Source organism: Galeopterus variegatus, unplaced genomic scaffold (assembly GCF_000696425.1).
Source record: "Galeopterus variegatus unplaced genomic scaffold, G_variegatus-3.0.2 Scaffold601, whole genome shotgun sequence".
In the NCBI taxonomy this organism is placed as follows: domain Eukaryota; kingdom Metazoa; phylum Chordata; class Mammalia; order Dermoptera; family Cynocephalidae; genus Galeopterus; species Galeopterus variegatus.
The window spans coordinates 297608-324456 of NW_007726712.1; the positions used below are offsets into that span (position 1 = coordinate 297608).

The 26849-nt window shown below is 39.8% G+C and overlaps 1 protein-coding gene across 1 annotated transcript in view; it reads right to left on the reverse strand.

Annotated features, from left to right (window-relative positions):
- Nucleotides 1-26849, reverse strand: part of PTPLB (protein tyrosine phosphatase-like (proline instead of catalytic arginine), member b) — a 90276-nt gene that overhangs the window by 60534 nt on the left and 2893 nt on the right. Inside the window, exons 3-4 of the mRNA XM_008570429.1 lie at nt 25900-26017; nt 10598-10616 (exon numbers count right to left, since the gene is read on the reverse strand). Coding sequence (XP_008568651.1) covers nt 10598-10616; nt 25900-26017 — 137 coding nt within the window. The remainder of the gene's footprint in view (nt 1-10597; nt 10617-25899; nt 26018-26849) is intronic.

The following is a 26849-nucleotide window of genomic DNA, read 5'->3' on the forward strand; positions in this document are numbered from 1 at the left end:
GGAAAGGACATGCCTGGCTGGGGGGGGGGGGGGGAAGAAAAAACAACTACAATTTTTTTTTTTTTTTTTGAAGTTCCTACAACAAGCAAATGGAAAGGACATGCCTGGCTGGGGGGGGGGGGGGGAAGAAAAAACAACTACAATTTTTTTTTTTTTTTTTGAAGTTCCTACAACAAGCAAATGGAAAGGACATGCCTGGCTGGGTGGGGGGAGAGGGAGGAGGGAGGGAGGTTTCGGTGATGGGACATAATAACTACATTGTATATTGACAAAATAAAAAAATAATAATAATAAAAATACTAAAAAAAACAAAGTCAAGAGACTTTTACCAAATTTCAAGACAGTGTCCTGGTATTGGCAAAATAATAGACACACTCATAAACAGATCAGAGTGGGGAGCTTGTCTTTGATAGCCCAGAAATAAACCCATAATTAACTAATCTTTGGCAAGGGCACAAAGGCAATTCAATGGAGAAAGGACAGTCTTTTCAATAAATGGTGATGGAACAACTGGATGTCCTTGTGTAAAAAAATTAACCTAGACACAGACTTGACACCTTCTGCAAAAATTAACTCAAAATGGATCATAGGCCTTTATGTAAAGTGCAAAACTCAGGAGAAAATCTATATGCTCCTGGGTTTGATAATGAGTTTTTATATATAACACCAAAAGCACGATCCATGAAAGAAAAAATTATTCAAGCTGTTCTTATCAAAATCAAAAACCTGTGCATTGTGAAAGACAATATTAAGACAATGTAAAGACAAGCTACAAACTGAGAAAAAATATTTGCTAAACACACATCTGATAAAAAATTATACCCAAAATATAGACAGAATTCTTAAATCTCAACAAGAAAACAAACAACCCAATTAAAAAACAGGCAAAAGATCTGAATACACACCTCACTACAAAAGATACACATATGGCAAATAAACATATGGAAGTCACATCACATCATTTCCCATCATTAGAGAAATGAAAATTAAAACAGATACCCACTACACACCTACTAGAATAGCTACAGTCCAAAAAACTGACAAGCTGAACTTCATTAAAATGAAAAATTTCAGTTCTGCAAGATATATTGTCAAGAGAATAAAAAGACAAGTCTCGGACTGGTAGAAAATATATGCAGAAGACATATCTGACAATGGACTGTTATCCCAAATATACAAAGAACTCTTAAAACTCAACAATAAGAAAAGAGTCTGATTTAAAAAATGGGCCAAAGACCTTAAAAGAAACCTCACCACAGAAAATATACCATGGTAAATAAGCACATGAAAAGATGCTCTACTTCGCATGTCATCAGGGAAATGCAAATTGAAACAATCTGAGATACCTCTACACACCTATGAGAATGGCCAAAATCTAGAACCCTGACAATACCAAATGCTGATGAGGACACGGAGCAACAGAAACTCTCATTCATTCCTGGGTGGGAATGTAAAATGGTATAGCCACTTTGGAAGACTGGCAGTTTCTCACACAACTAAACATACTCTTACCATATGATCCAGCAATTGCACTCCTTGGTATTTATCTAAAGGAGAGTTGACAACTATGTCCACACAAAAACCTACACACAAATGTTCACAGTAGCTTTATTTATAATTGCCAAAATCTGGAAGCAACCAAGATGGCCTTCAGCAGGTGAATGGATAAATAGTGGTACATCCAGACAATGAAATATTATTCAGTACTAAAAAGAAATGTGCTAAAAAAAAAAGAAAGAAAGAAAAGAAAAGAAATGCACTATCAAGCCATGAAAAGACATAGAGGAAACTTAAAGGCACATGATTAAGTGAAAGAAGCCAATCTAAAAAGGCTACAAAGATATGATACCCTGGAAAAGGCAAAACAGTAAAAAGATCAGTGGTTATGGTTTGGGGGGATGAATATGTGGAACACAGAGGATTTTTAGGACAGTGAAAATCCTCTGTATGATACTATAATGGTAGATACATGTCATTATACATTTGTCTAAACCCAAAGGATGTACAATACGAAGAACAAATCCCAGTGTAAACTATGTGCTTTGGGTAATAATGATGTGTCAGTGCAGGTTCATCAATTATAACAAATGAACCACTGTGATGGGGGACACTGATAATGGAGGATGCTATGCATGTGGGGCGGCAGGGGGCATATTTGATATCTCTGTATCTACCTTCCCCTCAATTTTGCTGTGAACCTAAAACTGCTCTAAAAAATAAAGTCTTTTAAAAAAATTATTGAAAAGATGTTCACTATGAATGGAGGGGGAAATGACTCAGGCTTTCACTTTTTGGTTCAATGGAATTTACTCAACTTGGTTACTAGAGGGTGTTTCCAACTTGGTTGGACTGACCTTGCTTCTGAAGCTAATGTAAGTGGAAGGTTAACTGACTTCAGACTGTCACAAACCATCTCACCAAAGAACTTGTGAAATACAGCACCTCTTCCCATTAAGCAAATTAAGCTCATTTTTAATTTTAAAGATACCTTATACCTTATAAATAAGAAATATTTGTAAGATAATCTCCTCAGGGCAATGCAGAAAGTTCCAGCTTTTTATTACCTCAAATATTAATGATCAAGTCATCAAACAGTGATAGAAAAACATCCATTTCTTTCCTCTGGTTAACTAGCACATTCCTCTGTCTCAGCTATTGATTCATTACTATCTATTTTTATTTGAAGTCCTCCAGAAGTCCTATAAAGTCTAAGAGAAAATCTCTTTACTAAAACAAGGGTGCCATCTAGTGATGACCATGGTAAACGTATGTTATAGAAAATGTGTGTGTCTCCTATCTCAGCTTTGCTTTCTGATTTGACTTTCAAAATGTTATCGAGGAAAAAAGGTAGTAAATCTACTGTACTTGAAACGAATTTCCTAACACTCGTACACAGGCACATTTAAACATCTTGCACATCCTCTTATATCACTGCTCAGATGACGGACATTCACACACAGTTTCGTGGAATTTTAGAACAGCAGCTGTAAGGAATATTAGAGATCAAGAATCTAGTCCAACACCCTAGTTTTAAAGATGGGAAAAGTAGGCCCAAAGGCAAGATGCCTGACTTGTCACACAACTAGCAGTGTTTATAATTGGGCTGGAACAAGCCTTAGCTTAGTTTCTGATGGACTGGACAGCAAGCTAATATTATCTTACAGAGAAGATATTTTTCTTTTTTTCTCTTTTTTAATTCTAACAAAAAATTTTTTTAAAGCTTACAATACCCAGTATTCCCAGGTGGTCTCCCATCCAAGTACTAACCAGGCCCAAACCTGCTTACCTTCCAAGATCCAGCGCATTCAGGGTGGTATGGCCGTAGAGAAGATATTTTAAATTTCTCAATAACAGGTTTCCATTAAACCAAATCCCTAGTTGTTCCTGCAAGGACAGCAGAGGGTAAAATTCCCTATCTGGGCTATCTTCATGGCTTTCCCTTCCAAACTCCAACTGGGCACAGAAACCCTCAGGGATTATGTTTTGCCCAGTACATGGGTACTGCTTACTGAGTGCTTGCTAGGTGCCGGGCAGTGTTGATGAGTCCTAGATGAGCTCTCCACCCTGCCTGCTCAGGCACTTTGTACTCCTAATGAGCATGTTCTATTTCTCTCTTCCTTCTCTTCATTTCAGTACATTCACATAGAGCAGGGAATAACTAACAGAACTGGGTGTTCCAGACAAAGGAAACAGTATGTACAAAATTATGGAGGTGTGAAGAAGCAAGGTTTACTCAGAGAATGGAGGCTGAATTGTGTATCAGGAGCAGAAGATGCAGGTGCCAAGACTATCTTTCCTTTCTCTTGTCTCACCGTCTGGAGGGGAAGAGGAAAAATCTGATCAGGAGGCAACTGAATTAACTAGAGCCAAGGAACAGTGAGATTAAGCTAGGCCAAGTTTAGGATGGTCTGAAGGGCTTACCTGACTCGGGAAAGATTAAGGTTTGAATATGGTTAATATTGTCTTAGTATAGAACACTGGTGTCAGGATGATGGAAAACAACTGTACTTGAGTAAATGACAAAGGCAAAATTGCAGAGGGAAAGGCTGGCTTTGGCAACTTCCCACCCAGACCTCCAACCTCCCCACTGCACTCAGGCAACTCTCCAGGGCTAAGCTTAGAAGCTTCTAGGCAGGGGAGACAGGCTAGCCTGCTAGGCAAGGTTATAACCATTTCTCCCACCTTCCCCTGGCATCACCACACTAAACCTGTTCCCAAGCAGAAAGCAATGTTTGAATCTGAGTAAGAAACATTTTCAATTCACATCTGTGAGAGGGTCAGAAAAATGGCTTGGGGGTGGGGGGTACTGCTGAGAACAAAGCTTTAACTGAGCCCACAGAGTATGTGTGAAGTTGTGCCAGCTCCCAGCAACTGAAAGGAAGTGAGATCTGAGAATCAGAAACTTCTTTTTTGGGAATAAGAAGATTTTTATACTGTTTGTATTTTAGGTAATTATTCCTGTTTTTTTTCCCTTACTATTTGGTAAAGTTCATTTTTAAAATGTCAACTAAGCACTAAGCTAAGTGGAACCAAAGCAAGCAGTTTTTGTTCAAGGCAAGCAGTTTTGTTTTTGTGCCCCATCACACCCCTAAAGGCTGGGTACAGGAGTGAAAGCAGAATTCCAGGTGGGAGAAACTGGGAGCAATTAACCTCTTCCCTCCAGGATGCTCGCCTTCCAGAGTTCTCTTCTGCTAAAACTAGGAGGGTTCTGTGTCTGGTTTTATTAATAAGTGGTGGTAGTTCCTTTACAATACTGCACTGTCAACGAATGATAAAAGCTGGACCTTCTCAAAGTGGGAGGCCACAGGAGGGGGCATTGCAGTTCAAGAGAGGATTTTATTAACTCTAGTTGCTGGAAGGGAAAATATTTTTGATAGGAGATGGGGTCTCCCCAGCACCATTTTTTACATAATAAAATCAGTTTGAATCCATATGCTACCAACTAATATTCAGGTGATTATGAATTTTTTGAAATTCACTTAAAAATTTTAATGAAAGGTGTCATCAGTTTGAGAGAGGAGTGCAAGCTGGCACTTACAGCAAATATTTGAAACCACAAATCCAGGATATCTAAGTGAAAGTTCTTTTGTCCCTGTTGATGAAATCAAGATGCTACTGCTCAACTTCAGACATCACACCCTCCAGGCTAAGACTGAGCTTCTATTCAGGTACCTGTTCTACAGTTTTCAGTCTAAGGAAAACTTCCCAAGTTATTTATATTGGCAGTATAATTTCTGACACAAAGTTTCACCAAATGCACAATATCACATCTTACAAAGAGTATCTTCAGCTCCAGTCCCTCCATGTCGAATTTCCATTCTAACAATGCAGAAATACTGCGAGGAAAAAACTGCAGAGTTAGCTGAGACCTGCCCCATGTCCCGTATGTTGCTTCTACAATCTAATCTTGAGGACAACACACACAGAAGTTAATACTCCTTTCAACACGCATGCACACAGGAATAAAGAAAACACTGAGAAAACATAAAGCACTAAAATCTTAGGATGAGGGCAGCAACCACAGAATTTAAGAAATCTTGTCCCTGCATTATTGGTGAAGAATAAAAAACCTACTCTGAAAAAGCTGAGGTGTGGCAACTCGTTTACAAGGACAAAAGGCTGGCCTTCCTCACAGAAATGAGCCCCTCATATGGAATTTTCCTTTACTCTTTCTGGGGTTTGTTTTCACCAAGGTGCACTGTTGCAACCAAGAACAAGATGCGACTCCAACCCACACTAACAAGTGGCCCTAAAGTGTTCACCCACGAAGAAATTATAATTTAGGAAAAACAAGATATGGAAGAGTTACGTTTATACAAATCTAACTATTGAACATCACAGTAGAGGCAGAATAAAATTTTAAATATTCTATGACATTACATTACTTTAGTTAATAACAACATCTACCATTTTAATGGGCTGTTTCGGACATTGTGCTAAGTGTTTTTCAGGCATTTTTCCACTTAATTTCCACAACAATCCTATGAAGTAGGTATTATTATCCTCCTTTTACTGATGAAGAAATGCAGGTGCACAAACGTTGAGTTTATACCAGCCAGCAAAAAAAAAAAAGTTGAGTTACTTCCTGGAAGTCACCCAACTAGTAAGTCACCCAAATCTGAATGAATCCACACTTCTCATTAGTTTAGATGCTAACTAAAGACATCTCAAGACTCTAAAATAAGTTTCCAAAAGACTAAGCAAAAACTTTCAAAATGCCATAGGAAAATAAATCATCATTTTAAATTTAAGTTATATGAGTAAAAAAAATGAAGCATTGCCTTTAGGCTTATGTTAGAATCAGCCTGTTTACTATTGTTATCATTAACTATTTTAAAAATCTGAAAACATTTTGAAACAAGTTCTGGAAATTTCCACCAGAATTGGGTAAGATTACGATCAAATGTTCACCGAGCTCCCACTAGATGCTATACAGAGATCAATAAGAAACTTCTCATAACACCAAGGCCCAGGGTTCGATCCCTGTACCTGCCAGCCACTAAAAAAAGGAAAAAGAAACAGTTGTCCCTCTCAAAATATTCAGTGTTGTTGGCGAGGATATGGGCACAGCGAGAGAAGGAACACAATACAATATGGAAAAGATATCAGAGTGAAGCGCAGGGACGTATGGACAAGTAGGGGACGGTACCAAACCCAGCCAGTGGGTGGAGGAAGGGTTGCTGGGCTGGGCTGCGGCTGCAGGCAGAGAGCAGGGCGCGGGCGTGGGCGCAGAAAGCAGCAGCGCCTCGGCAGGGTACGTGCGGAAAGAGGCGGCGAGAGGCGGGAAGGCCGGCGTTGCTGAGGCACGGGGTGGGAGGCAAGGAACCGGCACAGGTGAGACTGGAGAGCTGGGCAGGGTCCAGATCATGACGAAATTTCAACCAGTGATGGGTTTTAAGCAGGGAAGAGACATGCTCAGAATTTTCCTGTAACTAAAGCCCTCCCGGGCAGTGTGAAGCATGGACTCGGAGCCACAGGTTCAACTCCTGACTCTAGGGCTTACTGGCTGTGTGAACTTTGGCAAGATAGAAATCCTTTCTTCTTTTTAAATTGACAAATAAAAAATATGTACATTTGAACTATGTAGCCATTGTGGAATGGCTAAATCAAGCTAACATATGCATTACCTCATATATATATTTGTAGTGAAAATAAACATATAAAACCTTCCAAGCCTCAGTCTTGTCAACTGCAAAATGGGAAGCAAATGAGATAATGAATGTAAATCACTGGAACACAGCAAATACTCAATAAATGGTGTTTATGATTATTCGTATTATAAGCCTAGATGTTCAGGAAGGCCCACATGGGAGCCCAGATGAGACATACTGAGGTGCTGAATAGGGATGAAAAAACAAGGCAGTCTAAGAAATATTCAGGAACCCGAATTGACAAAACTTGATGATTGTCTGGTTACAGGGGTGTGGGTAAGGCAGAAGGAGGCACCATCGATGAGCTCTAGGTCTAGGACGGACGATGGAATGGCTGGTGGCACTCCTGATGATGAGAATGTGGGAGGCAGAACAAGCCTGGGAGTCTGGGTCATGCTGGGGAGGAGGTGCCCCAGTGCATCAAGGAGGCCAATGGAGGAGTTGGGAGTCTGTGGCGCAGGTGTGGCCTGGAGTTAGAGAAGTAGGTGTCATGCGTATCTCATACCAGGAGAAATCTCATGACCACTGACAGAGGGCATGTTTGGTCAGAAGAGCCATGAGCTAAGACAGAACCCTGGGAACACCCTCAATTAAGGGACAAGGAGAGAAAGAGAAGCATTAAAGGAAGAAAGAAAAGAACCACAGAGGACAAGAAAAACCAGCAGGGCTCAGTACAATGGAAGCTAAAGGAGCAGGGCCTCAAGTGGTGCCCAATACAGCTGAGAAGTCCACTAAATTCCAAATGTGTCCTTGGAATTGAGCAGAAACTGTTGCTGACTTTAGACCACGGGATAATTTTTGTACAACAGGAGGGACAGAAGCCCCACTGCTGGGTTAAGACATAAATGGGAGCGAAGAAATGTAGAGTCTACCATAAATCTCTCATAGGTGGGGAGAAACTATGTAGTAGCAAGAGGGGAATGCAGGGTCCAAGGTTAGGTTAAAAATTATTTTTAAGTAAGATGAAGCGCTCAGAGCATTTTGAGCTGAGAAGGAAAAGGAAGGTATGAGAGGGAAAAGGCAGATAGCAAATAGTGATGATGCAGGAGAGAGAACCATTGACAACCACTCCTCAGGAACAAGGTCCTTGAGGAGATAAAATGGTTTTCAAGTATCTACTGTGTGTCAGGCACCCTGCTAGGCCCTGGGCATGCAGACGAATAAAACAGAATCTGCTCCGGAGGAGCTCCCAGTCTGATGCGGAAGCAAGCTGTCCACAAACCCTCTGAGCAGCATGTGACATGGACGCTAGTCCTGGAGTGCCCGTCTGACCCTGGGTTTCCTGAACCTAAGTCTGTGCCTGCTCCCCTCTCTGCTCCCACTGCCCAGCACAGTGTCTGGTTGCACGCCCACTAGGCATGCAACAACTTTTTGGTTATGAATGAACAAATATACTTGTCAAAAACTTTATTTCCAGGGGTAGAAATTTTACAAAGAGGTATAGAAAAAAAAAAAAAGAGGTATGAAGTATATCCTAAGACAGATAAAGGGGCTTGGGGTATTAAAATATAATTAAATATTAATAGTACAGCTGTTAAGTGCTATGGTCTGAATGTTTGTGTCCCCCCAAAATAAATACGTTGAAACCTAAATCCCCAATGCAATAGCATTAAGTGGTGGGGTCTTTGGGAGGTGAGCAGGTCGTGAGGGCAGAGGCCGGAGGCTTGTTTGTCCTTCCACGTGTGAGGCCACAGTGAGAAGGCACTATCCATGAGGAACAAGCCCCTACCAGACACCGAATTTGTTGGCGCCTTGATCTTGGACTTCCAACCCTCCAGGACTGTGAGAAATAAATGTTTGTGTTTATAAGCCACCCAGTTTATGGTATTTTGTTACAGCAGTCCAAACAGACCAAGATAACTGGAAAATATGCACCTGAGAGCTTTATAAAGCTGAAGGCTAAGGGAGTGGGGAGAACGGTGCTCAGGGTTTGATCATGTGGAGAAGGCCTGAAGTGGTTCCAGAACTCTCTCTAGCCAAACACATACCCCAGTCTGCCAGCTTATGCTTAAAATTTATTTAACCATTTAAGAAGGGACAAAATTTTGCATCTCAAAATAGTAGATAAAGGACTAAAAAGGAAATGCGTTTAAGATTGTACATAAGCTAAAACCCATTCATCATAAAATAACATCAGTCTGGCAGGCTCTGGAGTCAAGACTGACATGGCTCTAAATGAGGTTTCACCATTTACTAGCTGTGTGATCTGGGCCAGGTCACTTAACCTTCCATGGGAAAGCAGACCTTATGACAGAGGAGTCCCCAAGCCCCTTTCAAATCTATTGTTCAAAGGTTCTAAAGCAGTGTTTCTTAGCTTTTGGGGAATCACAAACTCCTCCAAGAATCCAATAAAAGCTATGAATTGTCCCCCCACCCCCAAAATAAATATAGAAACATGCAGATGAAATTCTGCAGATCATTTGAGGGGTCCCTGAACTCCACCCATGGAGCCCAGATAAGAAGTGGAAAAAACAGCAGAGGTGCAACTCTTGGTAATGCAGACCCTTTGTCTTCCTTAAAAGTAATGAAGCCAGGTATCACAGTAATCTCTGAAGACCCACAGTGGACAGTTTAGCTGTGTCTCCACCTGTGTGTCCTTCTGGCCTATAAGTCTCCTTTTCACTAATTCTCCTGTGCCCTGAACACAGTAAGTACCCACTTCAGTGGTAAATTAAATTTATCATGGTCATATTGGTTTGGATTCACCATTCTCAAGTTTTCAGACCTCTGGGGCTTTTGAATGAATATCAACTCCAAATCTTCTCTTTGAGAGACTAACCTGGAACACACAGCAACCACTATGGGCTTGCTCTGTGGGCGCTGTCAACTTCCCAACACTGATTTTTATTTCATCAGAGGGGTCTTCCAGCCACCCCAGGCTAGAAGTTATGCCTCAGTTTCACAGCAAAATCTTTCCCCTCTCAGCAAAAAGAAAAACAAAACACACTGTATCTGCTTTAGTAGAAATCACTTACATTTGTATAACCCTTCACACTTAACTTTTCCACCCCTCTCACATACATACAGTATTTATCTGGGAGGTAGGCAACATATAGTATGTTTTAAAGATAAGGAGAGAGAATATACCTTTTAAGTGATCACAGAAAAGGCTTTCTAACACAGCCCAGCATGAGGACCCCAAGCCACATTTTTATAAACATGCTAGTGTTTCTCTATTACCATTGTACTGACAAGGTGGGAGATGCCTCTTTTAAATTGACATAGCAAAATAGGTGTGAAATTTAATAAAGTGTTTAATGATAAGATCTAAATAGTACCTGTAATTTTAGAAACCAAAAGTCATTTCCAGTTTGACCAATTTTATATATAATGATTAAATGGTTTAGTTGTTTCAATATTCAATAAGAATCAAATCAAGCTTATCATTTGACTTAAAAAAAAAAAAGGATCCACTGTACATAGCAGGAGGAAAATTCCATACTTACCTATAGCACAATGTAAAATCTAGAGGAAAAAAAGGAGGAAGAAAAGAAGAGAATTAGTAAAGATCAATAATATTACAGTTTTATTTAATATAAACTAGTCTTGCAATAAGAATAGGTGGTGTCTGCCAGCAGTATTGAATATGAAAAACATTCTGTTTTTAAACTTGATTACAGGATATTTAACAAAATATAAATTCTTGCTCATTTTTTGTTTGTTATTTTTAGTTTGTGTATCTTTGGATGGTTTCCTAAGGAAAATTTAATCTTCACTCATTGGTTTATCAGATGTCAAGGGCCTCATTTATAATTAATAAATTTATAACAGCAGTAAGTGTACAACATCTCCCATGTCCCTGACTCTACAGAACTGTCACAGACTATGGAACATGGGGTCAGAAGAGCCTTTGCTGGCTCCTCTTGCCCAGTAGGTCCTTCAGTGCATACACCCATTCTACCAAGCTCTACCTTCATCCCCATCCTACCTCATTTGATGTTCTCATTGCAGAGGTGTTCCCTGGGCCAGTCTCTAACCCTCTCTCTTTGAGCTCCAGGCCCACATTCCAGACTGCCTTAGGACATCTAAATCTAGGTACAGCAGCAGCAGCTCAAACGTGGCCACCTCAATGGGACACACACCCTCATACCTGTTATGCCTCTTGATCCCCAACCTCCCAGTCTCTCAGGTTCAATGTTTTTTCCTTCCCTTCATCCCCCAAGTCCAACTGGTTTCCAAGTCCTGCCAGTGCTTCTGGGATGTGTCTTCCCTGTTTATATTTCCAGTGCCTTGAGTGAGATTGCCATCTCCATTCCATCTCAATGGCCATCCAACTGGCCAGTTAGGTTCTTCTAAATCCCATTCCAACTCCCCATTTATATAGCATTGCTTTAGCCCTGGTGGTGGTGATAAAAAAGTAATATGAAGACATCTACAAGATTGATTTGATGACTGAAGCTTTTCTAGATGGTAAGACCTAACAGCTGTTATACAGCACTTTAAAATTTTTCAACATATCTCTAGCTGTCATTTTATTGTTCGATTCTAACAATAATACTGGCAGATGGGCAGGACAGATATCCCTACCTGCAGATGAGAAAATCAAGGCTCCAAAAAGCTACACAACTTCCCCAAGGTAGTAAATGATGGCCAGAATCAAGAATCTAGGTTTTATTTCTACTCTACTGCTTTTTCTATCATATTATTTCACTGTACACTGGTTATGAGAAATCTATAGAGGTCACAACTTGACTAGACTTAGCTTATCTAAAACATTCCTGATAAGACTCTGTGCTCAAAAACCATTATTTTACTAAATTTTTTTTTCTGGTAGGCGGCGGAGTGGTAGAGAAGGCTTGGATTAAAAAAACCAAGCTGCACAAACTTGTTGATAAATGATAAGAGAACAGAAGAATTACCATATTGCAAATCTAATAATCTTTTACAAAAGAAAACACTGCTAAGAACCTCAAATGTGTGAATATTACAAGATAAGCTGAATCTCCTGCTGCAAAGTTGAAGGAAACTAAAGAATATACCTAGATTAAAATGAGGAGTGAAAGACCTCAATGAAGAATGTCCTCTGAGACAGGAAGACAGATGACAGGGCCTTGACAGAAAACCTACTCCATCCATGCATGCGGCAAGACATCCAGGCTGCCGATTAACACAGGACACTGTAGGAAAGGACCTACAGCAATTAAGGTCCACCACATTTTCTTCGCATGACAGAACAGGTCTTAGTCCTCTCAGACCCAAACCCCTCCCCGCTCCCCTTTTTTTTTGTCCTTTTTGAGACCCACCGCACTGCGCTTAGCCAGTGAGCGCTGTGAGCGCACCGGTCATCCCTATATAGGATCCGAACCCGCGGTGGGAGCGCTGCTGCGCTCCCAGTGCCGCACTCTCCCGAGTGCACCACGGGCTCGGCTCCAAACCCCCCTTTTTAATCACACGTATTTTATACTGCTTCCTTTGCCACCCTGAAATAAAATCCATAAGTGATATGACCTGCCCACACAAAACTTAAAATAAATAAATACATCCAATGTTTTAATTGATATGTGAAGAAAAAATAAAAAGAATAATTTTTTAAAGTATGTATTTCAATATGTTAATGTTTGGAGACATTTACAGTCAGCAGTCAGATGTACATACCAACTTATGATAAATAAATTTGGATTTAAAAATAAGAATATCAGAAACCATTCTGGACAAGTACAGGAAAATAAAAGCAGAGGCTCAGACCAACACTAGAAAAAAAATAGTATTAAGATAAGTAATAACAGAAATGAAGAAGTAACCTTATCTGAAGTTAGAATAATATGCCAAGGTAAGAAACAGTCAAAGTAGAGAAACTGAGGAAGTGCGATATTATCTCTAATAAGCTAGATCTTATTTACTTATAAAGTCTGGTGTCAAAATAACCTTCTAGGTTATGTCATGGGATGAGGTAGGAAGAAAGTATCACAGAAAATTTATCCTTCTGTCTTGAAATCCTGTTGAGATATACAAGTCTAGTTTGTAAAAAGACCTTCAAGATCATATTCTTTAAATGGTATAAGGAATAGAAGATAAATTAGACAAAAAAAAAAAAGAAAGAAATTAATGCAAGAGTCAATAAAGTGTAATAGATTGGGGATACTTTTATGGTAAAACAAAAAACTATAGCTATCCCCAAATAAAATTTCCATTTCACAACCTAGATTTCTTATCATTACACACACACACATGCAGGCAATAATATGAAACATTATTAAAGTAGCCTATACTAAAGAAATCCAATGAGATCCCTGCATTTCACCTGTCTCTGTGAATTTAATAATTAAAGTCTGAATTAGGAATCTCAAATATCCTGTTGCTTATTTTCAACAGGTTTAGTTGCTTTTGCAGTAATAACACTATTTCACTTTTCAACTAAATATGCAAGCTCGAAATGCTGTAATACTTAAAGAACAGATTGTGCAGAGTGAACAAATTACTTATTTTGAGACAATATCTTTATTTCACTTAAGCTTCTCTCTTCATACCAGTGGTGGTAGTAGGCAGAATTGTAAAGATGATCCCCTAAGATTACTGTGGCTTGGCTATTCGATCAGACACAAATGTAGGTACTGCTGTATAGAGATTTTGCAAATGTAAAGTCTCAAGTCAACTGATTTTAAGGTACAGAGATTAATGTGGGTAGACCTGACCCAACCAGGTGAGCCCTTTAAAAGCAGTTTTGTCTGGCAGGTGGCAGAAAGGGAAGTCAGAGATGTTCAAAGAACAAGAAGGATTCAACATGCCCCTGCTGGCTGTGGAGATGGAGGCACCATGCACAAGGACTGGAGAGCAGCCGGTAGGATCAGAAGTGACCTCAGGCTGACAGCCAGCAAGGGAGTGACCTCAGACCCGCGACGACAAGGAATGAGCTTGGAAGTGATCCTTTTCATGTAGCCTCCAGATAAGAAGCCAGCAAGCCTGGCTGACACCTTGATTTCAGTCTTGTGAGACCCTGAGCAGAGAATCCAGCCAAGCCCAGCTTCTGACTTACAGACCTGTGAGCTAATAAATTATTTTAACCTGCTAAGTTTCATGGTATTTTGTTATACAGCAACAGAAAACTAAGACAACAATCTTCTTCTAACTTAATAAGCTTTTTGTTCAATTTCTCATGAAGACTTTTCAGTGTTAAAATGTAGAGGGGTTGGCCTGGGAGGATATACAGAAGTCAGGGGGATGTAGGACAAATCCTCATTAAGTTGCACTGTCTCATACATTGTATGACATCTAGCCAGTTGCATACAGTCATTATGGCCATCAAAAGACCCTCACAATTTTCCAAAATGCACTCTAAGGGGTCTTTGATCTGTATAAGCAAAAAACTTATACGTCAAATGAACAAAAGTCTAACTCAAATAAAAATAACAGAGTCACAGCCCCTCTAACGACTCCCAGACTTGAGCCAGTTTACAAACCCAGAACCCCTTGAATGAAGGAGTGGCTGGGTCCCCTTGAGGAAGGATCCTGGTACACTACCAAAAATTTATACTATTATAGTCTTTCTCCCATCCTTCACCAAAGGGACCCACAACCTTTTATCAGAGTACTGTACGTTGGGAAAAGGGAAATAATGACACCTTTCGGGGACTACTGGAAACTGGATATGAACTGACATTGATTCCAGGAGACCCAAAATGTCACAGTGGCCCTCCAGTGAGAACAGAGGCTTTTGGAGGTCAGGTGATTAATGGAGTTTTAGCCCAAGTGCGACTCATAGTGGGTCCAGTGGATCCCTGACCACCCTGTGGTTATTTCCCCAGTTCTAGAATGCATAACTGGAATAGACATACTTAGCAGCTGGCAAAAGCCCCACAATAGACTAGAATTAGCATACCTCATGGGAAAAAATTTAGAGGACTTGCCATATTAAAAATCTCCCCTGAAATATGTGTTGTAAACTCCTCTCTCTTCCTGAGCCCTTTCCTTTTCCACCTACTGGCAATAAACTGATTTTAGTTTTAATTTTTAACCTCAAAGTCAAACGCCATTTTGCATAATAAGTTACTTGGAAATATCTTTTTTGAAAAAGTTTCTAAGATTTGAACTAAGGAAATTATTGTTGAAAGTTACCAACAAATCTGTTGAGAGTGCATTTCATTTTAAATCCAAGGTAAAACAACAACGGAAAAACCCAAAAAAAGAGTTTAAAAAGTCTCAAGAAGAACAGGAACCCAGGCAGCTCTGGAGACCTTAGCTGTAGGTTTATGGACTTAATTGATTCAGATATACTGATTCCTCATTTCTTTCAATTCAAATTCTTGGGGATCAGGTATGCACACCTGGATCAGTCAGCTATGGCCTAAGAAACAGAGTCAGGGAGGAGAGATGTAGCTACTAAGGGTCCAGCCTCTAGAACCAGGAAAACTTCAGAGAGGATAAAATCACTGAGCTGGGCAGCTCAAGACATGTCTACCAACAACTCATTTTTACTATGTAGGGGTCCACAACTAATGTGAGTTACATTAACCAACATTTGATTAGTTTTGGAAATTATCACACTATATGCATATATGATTCCATTTTTGCTTAATACTTACCTACATAATAACATGTAATCTTAATGGATAGACACCAAAATATTAATAGTGGTTATCTTTAGGTAGTAAGCTTATGACGGATATGCATTTTCTCCTTTATGACTGTTTTTTTTCTGTGATGAACATATAGTAGTTATTACTACGGATACACCTTTTCCCTATTCTCTAGTTTCTGTAAGGAGGGATTCCTCCCAAATATCATTGGTCTCTTTCCACCTTTTAATCCCTTCAGGAAAGGAAGGATGACTCATCAGAGCAGCAAATTCAGGAAGAACAAATGGGATGTGCTCAATTCAGCTCCACCCTACAGGTCCCACAAAGAACTTCCAGTCCTCCTGGTTTCTCCCATGTCACCCTGGCTGCTGCTGCCTGGGAAGGGTGGGTGGTGAGTCTAATTCTGGAGTTCAGTTAGCAAACCCATGTGGCTGGCACACTAAAGCATGTTCTCCAGCCTAGCCTTTATCACTAATAAAAGCGATTTTTGATTTCCTTACGTAACTCCTTTGAGTTACTTCTCAATGTTCAGAACATAAGCAAGAAAAAGAGTTACTTATTGGGCTCCCTCAGAAACTCCAAACATATTTTCAAAATCACTTTACATCCATTTTGGAAAGAGGAAACAGGCAAAATTTCCTTAATTACCATTGTCTCCTTGTCACTCAATTTCACCATTCCTGGTATTTTCAGCCCTGTAACTTACTAATTCATAATTTATTTAATTTTCATATTCTGACAGTAAAATGTTGAAGTCTCACAGAACTTAAAACTGGCAAAAACCGAAGGTTATCTAATCCAGTATATTTACTGCATATAATGAATTAAGGCTCAGAAAAGCCAAGACCAAGGTTCACAGAGCTAATTAATGGCAAAAGCAAGTCTTAGCACCCAACTTTCTTGTCTCCAGTATTTTTTTTTTCCTTTTTGTCTTTTTTTTTTCGTGACCGGTAACGGGATCGCAACCCTCAGTGTCGCGCCCGCACCGCGCTCAACCAGTGAGCAGACTGGTCTCTATATGGGATCCAAACCCTTGGCGGGAGCGCCGCCACGCTCCCAAGCGCCGCACTCTACCGAGTGCACCACCAGGCCAGCCCTCCAGTATTTTTTTTAAATGCACTGTGAAAAATTCTTAAGCAAAATTCCATTTTTTTTTTTTTTTGGCAGCTGGCCAGTACTGGGATCCAAATCTTCAACCTCAGTGTTCTACCACCAAGCTCTAACCTCTATTTTTACTTCTATAGCATTTCTGCAAGCTTTTCTATTTATTTTGTTTCCCTGTTCAGATAATCATTCACTCATCAACTGACTGCACCAACACATGTCTCCCATGCTTCTGCTACATGACAAATTGAGAACTCTAGGTTTCTGTTTAGTTTCTACTCTGAGGTCAACTTTATCTTATGCTATGACTGAACAGACCAGCTTTTCTTGATGCTTGGTCATGGGAGGCTGGTTTGTACCTTAGTAAACTTAAGTCTCTTATAGTCAACCGACTGTTAGATTTTGCTTTATTAACCAGTAACCACCATTACACCTTTTCATTTTGAGAAATTTAATCAGTCTATTTGCATAAACATTAGAAACAATGCATTTGTGCTATACTCTCATCCTATAGGTTTATTATTGCTCCTGTCATTTTTTTTTAATTTAGTAGGATTTGTACAGCAGACATAAAACTATTTCTCTTTGAATCAAAAGATAAAACTATCTAAACTGCCTATTTTCTTCCTTCTTCAAAAAACTTTTTAATCTTATTTTCATCATTCATCTTTTGTTTTCCATTATATTTTATTATACATAATATTTTATTGTATCTTTTTATCATAAGATTCATGTAAGTGATATACAAATGCATACTAAAGTATGTAGAGTGAAAGCAAAAATCTCCTTTAATTCTCCCTTCCCCTGCCTCCACAGACGTAAGCACTGGTAGGAGTCTGATAGATACCCTACCATACCTTTTCCAATATCTGCAATTTTGCTTTTTGCATACTAATTTTCCTCATCTGAAAATTTCAACATATTTTAATAATTATTTTCATTGTTCAACTTATAAATTAAGAAGTTTACAAACTGTGGAGTGATATAAAATTTACATTGTTATGTTTGTCTTCTGCTTACCTTCCTCCCCACTTCAATCTAACCTGGTAAAATCTGAAGTATCTTATGAAATTCCATGTGGACACCTGGCAATCTGTACTGTAGTCTAAAGGCATATGCTGTCCAGGGTAGTAGCCACTAGCCATCTGTGCCTATTTAAATTTAAAATAAATGATATTTAAAACTCAGTTTCTTGGGCCGGCCCGGTGGCGCACTGGATAGTGCGCTGCTTGGGAAGTGCGGCGGCGCTCCCGCCCGAGGGTTCGGATCCCACATACAGACCGGTTCCCGCTCACTGGCTGAGCAAGGCGCGGGAGCAGCGCCGAGGGTTGCGATCCCGTTGCCGGTCCACGGTCCGGTACGGGGGCAACACTGAGGGTTGCGAGCCGTTGCCGGACATGGAAAAAGACAAAAAAATAAAAAATAAAAAATAAAAACAAAAAAAAAAACCTCAGTTTCTTGAACCCACTAGCCACATTCCAAGGGCTCAATAGCCACATGTGACTAGTGGCTACTGTATTGGACAGCATAGATTTGGAACATTATCACTGCAGAAAGTTTTATTGAACAGTGCCAGCCTGAAAACTTGGTTGATTTTATTTATTTATTTAGCTAGCAGTTAAATACCCTTTGATAAGGTTCTTTCAAAATTCCATTACCTTTTTAGGTGTTTTCAAAATGTCTCCATCTATAGAAAACTGCATGGTCTATTATCCAGAAACTAATGCTTTCTCTTAGCTTCATGTGAATTTCTTCTTCAGAGTCCAAGGTCCCAAGTTGTTTTTACTGGTACATTTTAAAATCTCTTTTCTGCCAAAAATTATTTACCTTTGCTTTAAGTTTAAAAACTTAACAAACAGGTGCACAGCAAGGGAAGGACTTTTTTCTTGTGGAACTCCATATACTCTCAGTAACCGTACTGAGATGGCCTTTCAGTTCAGAAAAGTGTTCAGTAATTTTTCTCCCTGGTTGTTCATGAATTATATATTACAACCTCTTCTACTTCTGGCAGTCTTACTTTTTGTAAGCTTGTATACCCTCAATCAGTTTTCTAGATACATTGGTTCTATTGCATTATTATTAGCCTGTTAAGTTTCTCTACTGTTATATATATTTTCTGTTATTCAGCTAATCATGTACCCATTAGCTAATCCAACAGATAATATCTCTGATGTTCTCGTCACTCCATATTTTGTAATGGCCTTTTCACATTTCAAATGGTGAACTATGAAATTCCCCAACAGGGGCCGGCCCGGTGGCGCACTGCTACAGTGCGCCGCTTGGGAGTGCGGTGGCGCTCCCGCTGAGGGTTCGGATCCCACATACAGACCGGCCACTCACTGGCTGAGCGAGGTGCGGGCGCAACACCCAGGGTTGCGATCCCGATGCTGGTCCCGGCCCCGTACGGGCGCGACACTGAGGGTTGCGATCCGTTGCCGGTCACGAAAAAAAAAAAAAAGGAAAAAAAAAAAAAAAAAAAAAAAGATATTCCCCAACAGTTTCTACTCTGTAATTTATTTTATCTCAGACTGTGTGTGACTGGGAACTCCAGCCTTTCTTGAATCTTCAGTATCACCTATTTCTCTGCACCATGGCCTCCTTCCTGCCCTGTACTGCCACAATTAATATTTTTAGATTTTGTTTTTTAATTTCAACACATTCCTTTCCACAGTCATTAGCTATCTCACCTCCATGAATACCACATCAATTTGCCTGTATTTGCTTGAGTTGTCAGGCACTGAGGCCTATGTGGGTGGGTTCCTGTTTCCTACAGGCTCCTTCCCTTCTAATGTTGTGACACTTCTTAATTATACTCAAGTTTGATTTTTCCTTTGGTTTTCACACTGTTTTTGAAGCTGGTTTTTCCAGTATTAGCTGTCATTCTTATTTGTGTTAGACTTGTTCTACTAGCTTTTCAGAAATCTCTTTTAGAGGTCTGTTTTCTCAAAATGAATTTTCAGAATAAAAGTAGTCTAACATGTGCATATAGCTTGTGTTTTAAAAGTTCTTTTTTAAGATTATTATTGAGAAATCAGCATGTTTCCACAGGGAGGAAAAATATTATGGATGACCATTATGTCCCCAGACCAGTTCACAAAAGCAAACTTAACGTATAATGTGCCTGAAGCATAGTACTGTATTAATAGTACCACAGGACCTAACTAAGATCTCCATGGGAAAAAAATTGTGCGATGGTTGAGCCATAAAGACAGAAAAACTGGCAGGGAGTAAAGATGGGAGCCGTCTTCTTCTTAAGGATACTAAAAGTTCTTAAGACTTTGCTATGTTTTAGAGAAATATCCACAATCAGTTTCCTGACTATTTCATTAAAAGATCTGAAGAGCATTATGAGGTGAGGCATGAAGAGTCAGAGCAGAATACAGACATGGGGTTGAGAAAGTAGAGTGGGCTTAGAAGACAACAAAAGCTGTCTGCTCTCTCTCACTGCTTCTCCAGAACCAGTTCTGCTGTTTCAGATGTGGTCCTAGATCAACTCTAGAAAAAGATCAGAAATGAGATTGGGTTGTTTTTTCCTTTTGGCAGATAAGAGGGTTCTAAGTAGTAGAAGGATCTGGAAGAGAATAAGGAAAGGGAGTTCCTGTGTTCCATTAGGCATTCCTAGATGGACAGTGGTAGGTAAATGATGTATACAGTTATGAACATATGTTGAAGATGGTCTGGATCAGTCTTAACAATTAATGACTTTGCAGAGCAATTCTTAACCCTTTTGAATCTTCACTGTCAACCACAGAGGTATAGCTAATCATTTCAAAGTGTCTTTGCTATAATAGAAGTCTATGTTAACCAAAGATTATTTATTTAAATTTATTTATTAATGTTATTTTTTTTTTACATTCTATGATGTTGTTGTGAAGCAGTTGGGAGGGAGAAGGAGAGGGGAAAGGGGAAGGGAAAGGGGAAATAGGATGGAAGGAGGAAGAAGGAGGGGTGAGGCTGAGGCCTGTGGCACCCCCCTCATTCCCACAGGGGAGACCATGGGTGTTCCAGTGGTGGCTTGGTCATTGCCAGGCTGGGTGCAGATGTCAGGGGTGTGTGGCTAAAGCCCTAGCCCCCACCACCCCAGCTCGGGAGCCTGGGGCACTTCTTGTGGCAGCTATTAAACGAAGAAATTTAGATACTGAAATTCTCTCAGAAATAATTTTAAACTTCTATAATGCAGCATCAACCCACACATTTAAAATTTTTTTTTTGGCAGCTGGGCAGTACAAGGATCCAAACCCTTGACCCTGGTGTTATAACACCACGCTGTAACCAACTGAGCTAACTGGCCATCCCTAATTTCTAATCTTTAACTCTCCTTAACAAAGCTGGAAAGATAGAGTCTGCCTTATCAATGAATATCATGGATCCAAAAACAATGAAGTAACAAGAAAACTTATCCACAGCTCATTATAGATGAATAGCACTTTTTAAACACTGAGATATAATTCACATACCACAAAACTCACCCTCTTAAAGTATATAATTCAGTGGTTTTTAGTATGTTCAGAAGGTTGAACAGCCATCACCAGTATCTATTTCAAGAACATTTTGATCACCTTAAAAAGAAATTCTGTACCTATTTGGCAGTCATTCCCCATTCTCTCTTCCACACAGCCCCTGGCAACCACTAATTTACTTTCTGTCTCTAGAATTTGCCTATTCTGGACATTTCATTAAATGTAATCATACAGTTTATGACTTATTGTTTCTTTTTTTTTTTTTTTTTTTTGTCTTTTTCCGTGTCCGGCAATGGATCGCAACCCTCAGTGTTGCCCCCGCACCGGACCGGGGACCGGCAACGGGATCGCAACCCTCGGCGCTGTTCTCGCGCCTCGCTCAGCCAGCGAGCGGGAACCGGTCTGTATGTGGGATCCGAACCCTCGGGCGGGAGCGCCGCTGCACTTCCCAAGCGGCGCACTATCTATCCAGTGCGCCACCGGGCCGGCCCAATGACTTATTGTTTCTGCCTTCTCTCACATAGCATGTTTTCAAGGTTCATCCTGGTAAAACATGTACCAGTAATTCATTCACTTTTATGGTTTCAATATACCACATTTTTTTTTAATCCACGAATGACATTTTTTAAATATATTTTTGTTACCTATGTTAGTTCTCAAGATTACTCAAGATTCAACTCAAGATACATTATTCACACACTGATCTCTTGGCCTACAGCACTGATTATCAGCATTTTACTTTTTGCCAATTTATAAATCATCTCATACATTATAATCTTCCTTGTATTGTGTGTCTTGTGAGTACTTTGGCAAATACTCCTTGGGCTTTCCAGCTAGTACCTCTTTTTCTAGAAATTGCCCCTTCCCTCCAACCCTCCTATATGGTTAATATGACCTTACTCCTGTCTACTACTGGTGATTGGTCCAGGAATGACAACCTGATTCAAGGTGGACCAATAGGCCCTTCACTGGGAATGCAGAATTGGGAGTAAGATTCTGTTTCCAGCTAGCTGCTCTCTTGATCGCAGGAGCTACAATCTCAGAAGCTTTATGCTATTAACATTATCTGCCATGTAGACTAAGAAACTGAGAAAACTGTTCTGTAAGAGGAGATGAATGAATCAAAGAGGGACAGAGGGTGCATGAATAGTAGAGAGAGAAAGGAGTTGGAGCAAGAACTCCCAGGTTCCTTCTGGTGCTGCTGCCTCCGATTCCAGGCCATTCCTAAGGCCCAGCTGCATGCCTGCCCTTGGATTCCACAGGACACCCTATATACGTATAATAAATCCCTCTTGCTGTTTAAGTTAGCTGAGGAGGTTTCTGCTATCTTGAGTCCAGAATCCTAACATAATCATCTATTCAATAAGTTTTTAAGCCCCTTATTATCAAGGGCTCAATCTCCAGAGCACCCATTACCCAAACACATACTTATTTAAATTACCACCTGTGGGGACTGGCCTGTTAGCTCAACTGGTTGTCAAGGTTAGGATCCCCATACCCAACAGCTGCCTAAATAAATAAATAAATAAATAACCACCTGTAGAATAATTTGGAAAATTATCTATAAAAATACTCAAGACATTCTTGGATGAGTATGTAGAAAAAAATTAGGATTTCTGTCCATTTTTTAAAAAAGCAATATCACTATATGACCAACTCAATATATCTTTGTACCATTTTGCAAAAAATCATTTCCTCAGAAAGTAAGCCTCTTTTCATCTTACACTACTATATGCCCATATGCACTTGCTTGGCAAGTGTTTTTAAGTCTTTTTTTTTTTTTGTCTTTTACGTGACCAGTAAGGGGATCGCAACCCTTGGTGTGGTGTTGCCCACACCAGGGGATCCAAACCCGCGGCGGGAGCGTCGCTGCACTCCCAGCGCCGCACTCTCCCGAGTGCACCACGGGCTCGGCCCTGTTTTTAAGTCTTTTAAAAAGCAAAGTGTTACATTTTCCTAAGAAGATTAGAAGTTTCTTGAGAACCAGTAACTTCTATTTCCTTTTTAAGCAAACTCCCACAGAACCTACTAAAGAATAACATTCAGCATACAGACATATTAATGAGTAGCTGACTTCCCTGGATTCATTTTCTCCTCCTGTAAGCAGGATATATTGTCAAGCACTAGTAATTCCCATAAGGATAACTTACGTGTAATTAAAAAACACTGCACACACCCAATTATCATACAGCACAGGCTGGGTGGGTGATGAAACACTCCTTAACTGACTGCACAGAAAATGTAGTTTTAGCAAGCTTGTTCTATCGCTCAGTCTGAGGGGTTACTGCCACCACTGACCTCTGCAATGTTAATTCCCTGAGTATTCCTGAAAGTCTTCACTTCCTTGCACAGTCCTTTTCCCAAAATCAAATCCAGGATTTGTCACCTAATTGGTTCTTAGCGGGGATAACAGAGATAAAACCAAAAATCCAAAATATTTTCTTAAATCCCTATTAGAAATTCTATAGGGATAAATGCTAATCCTTCAAAGTCTAAGACTTGGTTCCTGAGTGGATTTTGTATCACACTGTTTAACATCCTATCTTTCCTAAGATATACTTAAAATTTTTAAAAACTTCTAAATATTACAAAGTCTTAGAGAGATAGAATCCCCTTTCAATCACTGAAGTATTCCAATTGGGTATAACTCCCTACTGTACCAAGCACTGGGGCAGTTTCTGATGGCCTTAACCCCAAATTTGCCTCTCTGTAGCTTGAGGGAAATGTGTTTGCCAAACCTCTAAGAGACAAAGTACTACTTATTTACTACTGCACCTTTCAAAAAAATTCAAGCCTCTAGGTTTAAAAAATGGCTCACAGTAGGGTTTGGTAAGGTTTTCTCAGACTCAAAGCTGTTAGGGCACAAAGGGACTTTAGAAACCTACTCTAAGACAATTATTTTACAAAAGAGAAAATGAGGTGGATAAGAACTAACAAATTCAAAGAGTACGCTGGTAAAACCAGCATACTTAGAATAAGGGTACTCAGACTTCCAGCTGGAAGCTCATTTCATCATACCACCTACCTAACACGTACAAGTATGGATAGCACTGAAATCCCTCTGCTTTCTAACAGAAAAAAACAAAAGCAAAAACTACAACTTTCTACTTTCAAAAGTGAGAGTGAGAAGCAGAGGTATCACATCTCATTTCACAGAGGTAAATAATTTTTTCGTAAATATCATTCCATAATTCAGATTTTTTGTGTGTGTGTGTGTGGCTGGTCAGTAAGGGGATCTTAACCCTTGACCTTGGTGTCCATAATTCAGAGTTTTAAAAATTGCCACTGAGGTATAAATGTCATGATGAGCTTGTCCTGGAGGCTAAGTGAAATGAAACTGAACACCAAATCTTCCCTGTAACCTGATGGGTTTTCACCATAACGAACTATGGTAGCTATTGATTTTGTGTGCCCAAAGCTATCCTCATTCTCCCTTTTCCATGAAAATGTATGTAGTCCCTTGGTCAGAAGGATGGGCATAGGTCCTAAGCGTGGCTAATCAAGTATCTCAAATCATGTTTATGCTGTTCTAAGTAGGGCCAACCAGAATCCTTCCCTAGAACTGTGTGTGACACAGATGCTGAGAAAGATAAACTCCCTCCCTCTTTCCCACCATGTGGAGAAGGCTGTCTGTAGTAGGAGAGCCTAAAACCAACATTCAAAGAGAAATAGAGATAAGCAGAGATGAGGGATAGAAAGAGATTCTGGCAATGTCAAATCCTTGGTTCTCAGCTGGCTGGTTAGCTCAGTTGGTTAGAATGTGGTACTGACAACGCCAAGGTACAGGGTTCAATTCTTGTACTGGCCAGCTGTCAAAAAAAAAAAAAATATCCTTGGTTCTCATTCCTGAGCTGGTTCCTTTGATACTGCAAGTTAGTCCTGTATCTTTATCAAGTATAAAAGCCAGTAAATTCCTTTTTGGCTTAAAATAGTTTGAATTGAGTTTCTGTCACAACTCAAAAATCCTAACCTATACTTACCCCAGAAGAGAGGACTAGACAGACACTGCCCTTAATACAGGGATATCAATAAACTTCTGTTAAAAATTTTTTTCTTCTTTTAATTTGGATGCCTTTAAACAGACTCTACTGTCTCTTCTATCATCCTAATAACTTACACCCACCAACTTCACTGTTTCTGTTATATGGCCCCTAAATGTACAGGTTGAGTACCCTTCTTCTGAAAATCTGAAATCTGAAATGCTCCAAAATCCAAAACTTTTTGAGCACTGACATGACACTCAAAGGAAATGCTTACTGGAACATTTTAGATTTTGAATTTTTGGATTAGGGATGCTAAACCAGTAAGCATATTGCAACTATTCCAAACTTTGAAAAAAAAAAATCCGAAATCTGAAACACTTCTGGTCCCAAGCATTTTGGATAAGGGATATTCAACCTGTATCTGAGTTTGCCAGTGCTTCCCTAGGAGGTCCCTACAATTTTTTTTTAATCCTAATATAAGCTTGTTTCATTGGGTTTTCAATAAAAATTTAATATAAAATATATTCCGGATAATACAGGTTAAATGAGATTTTACCTATCTAGAAAGTCAAAAAGACAGTCTAGGTATATCAACATTACAGTATGCTAGGAGGCAAAATTCCAAAATTTAAAGCATGTTTTTAACTTTGTAACAACTGAAATCAATAATAAATAATCTCAAACCTACCTCCAATAAGGCTCCAGTCTGGAAGAATTTCAAAGGCTTTTCAATTGAATAATAAAGGCTATGGTAACTACCCGTAGCCAGGTATGCTCTGACCAGACCAACTGCTATAACCAGCCACCTAATAAAAGAGAAAAGAGCAATCAGGAAAAAAGAGGCTAAGTAGGCTTTAAAGTAATAGAAAGATGTGGTAATAACAGATTTTGCAAAAGGTGACCTCAAGAATCAGTATCCTGCATTTATCGACCATGGCTCTCAAACGCCAAGTTGAAATGCATAGAAATGTTACACCACCAATAGCACCTACCAAGAACGTTTAGCACAACTGTGGTGGCACCTCACCTACCTGGCGCCTGGTTTTCTGGTAACCCTGCCTGTTGAGAACAAGGCCAAAATGAAAGGAATAACCTAAAATAGTCCGTGTGCAACTAAATGAGGTGCCAGTAAGTCTAAGACGAGAGAAAAAGCCAGTTAAAGGAAAATTTTTAAATGGCCTGTGCTTTTAAAGGGTCTTTAATAACAACAGAGTAGAGAGAAGGTTTTTTTTTTCTTTTTTGGCAGCTGGTTGGTAAAGGGATACAATGTTTCAAACTATTTTTAAGCATCTTACTGGTCCCCATACCAACCAGCCACCAAAAAAAAAAAAAAAAAAAAAAAAACAACAGAAAGAAAAATTTCCAGAGAATTTTTTTTTTTTTTTAAAGTATCTCACAGGAACTTATTCATACCCTTTTTTTTTTTTTGGCAGCTGGCCAGTATGGGGATCTGAACCCTCGACCTTGGTGTTATAACAGTGTGCTCCAACCAACTGAGCTAACCTGCCAGCCTCATACCTTAAAATTTATCGTTTTAGGGCCGGCCCGGTGGCGCACTGCTACAGTGCGCCGCTTGCGGCGGCGCTCCCGCTGAGGGTTCGGATCCCACACACAGACCGGTTCCTGCCCACTGGCTGA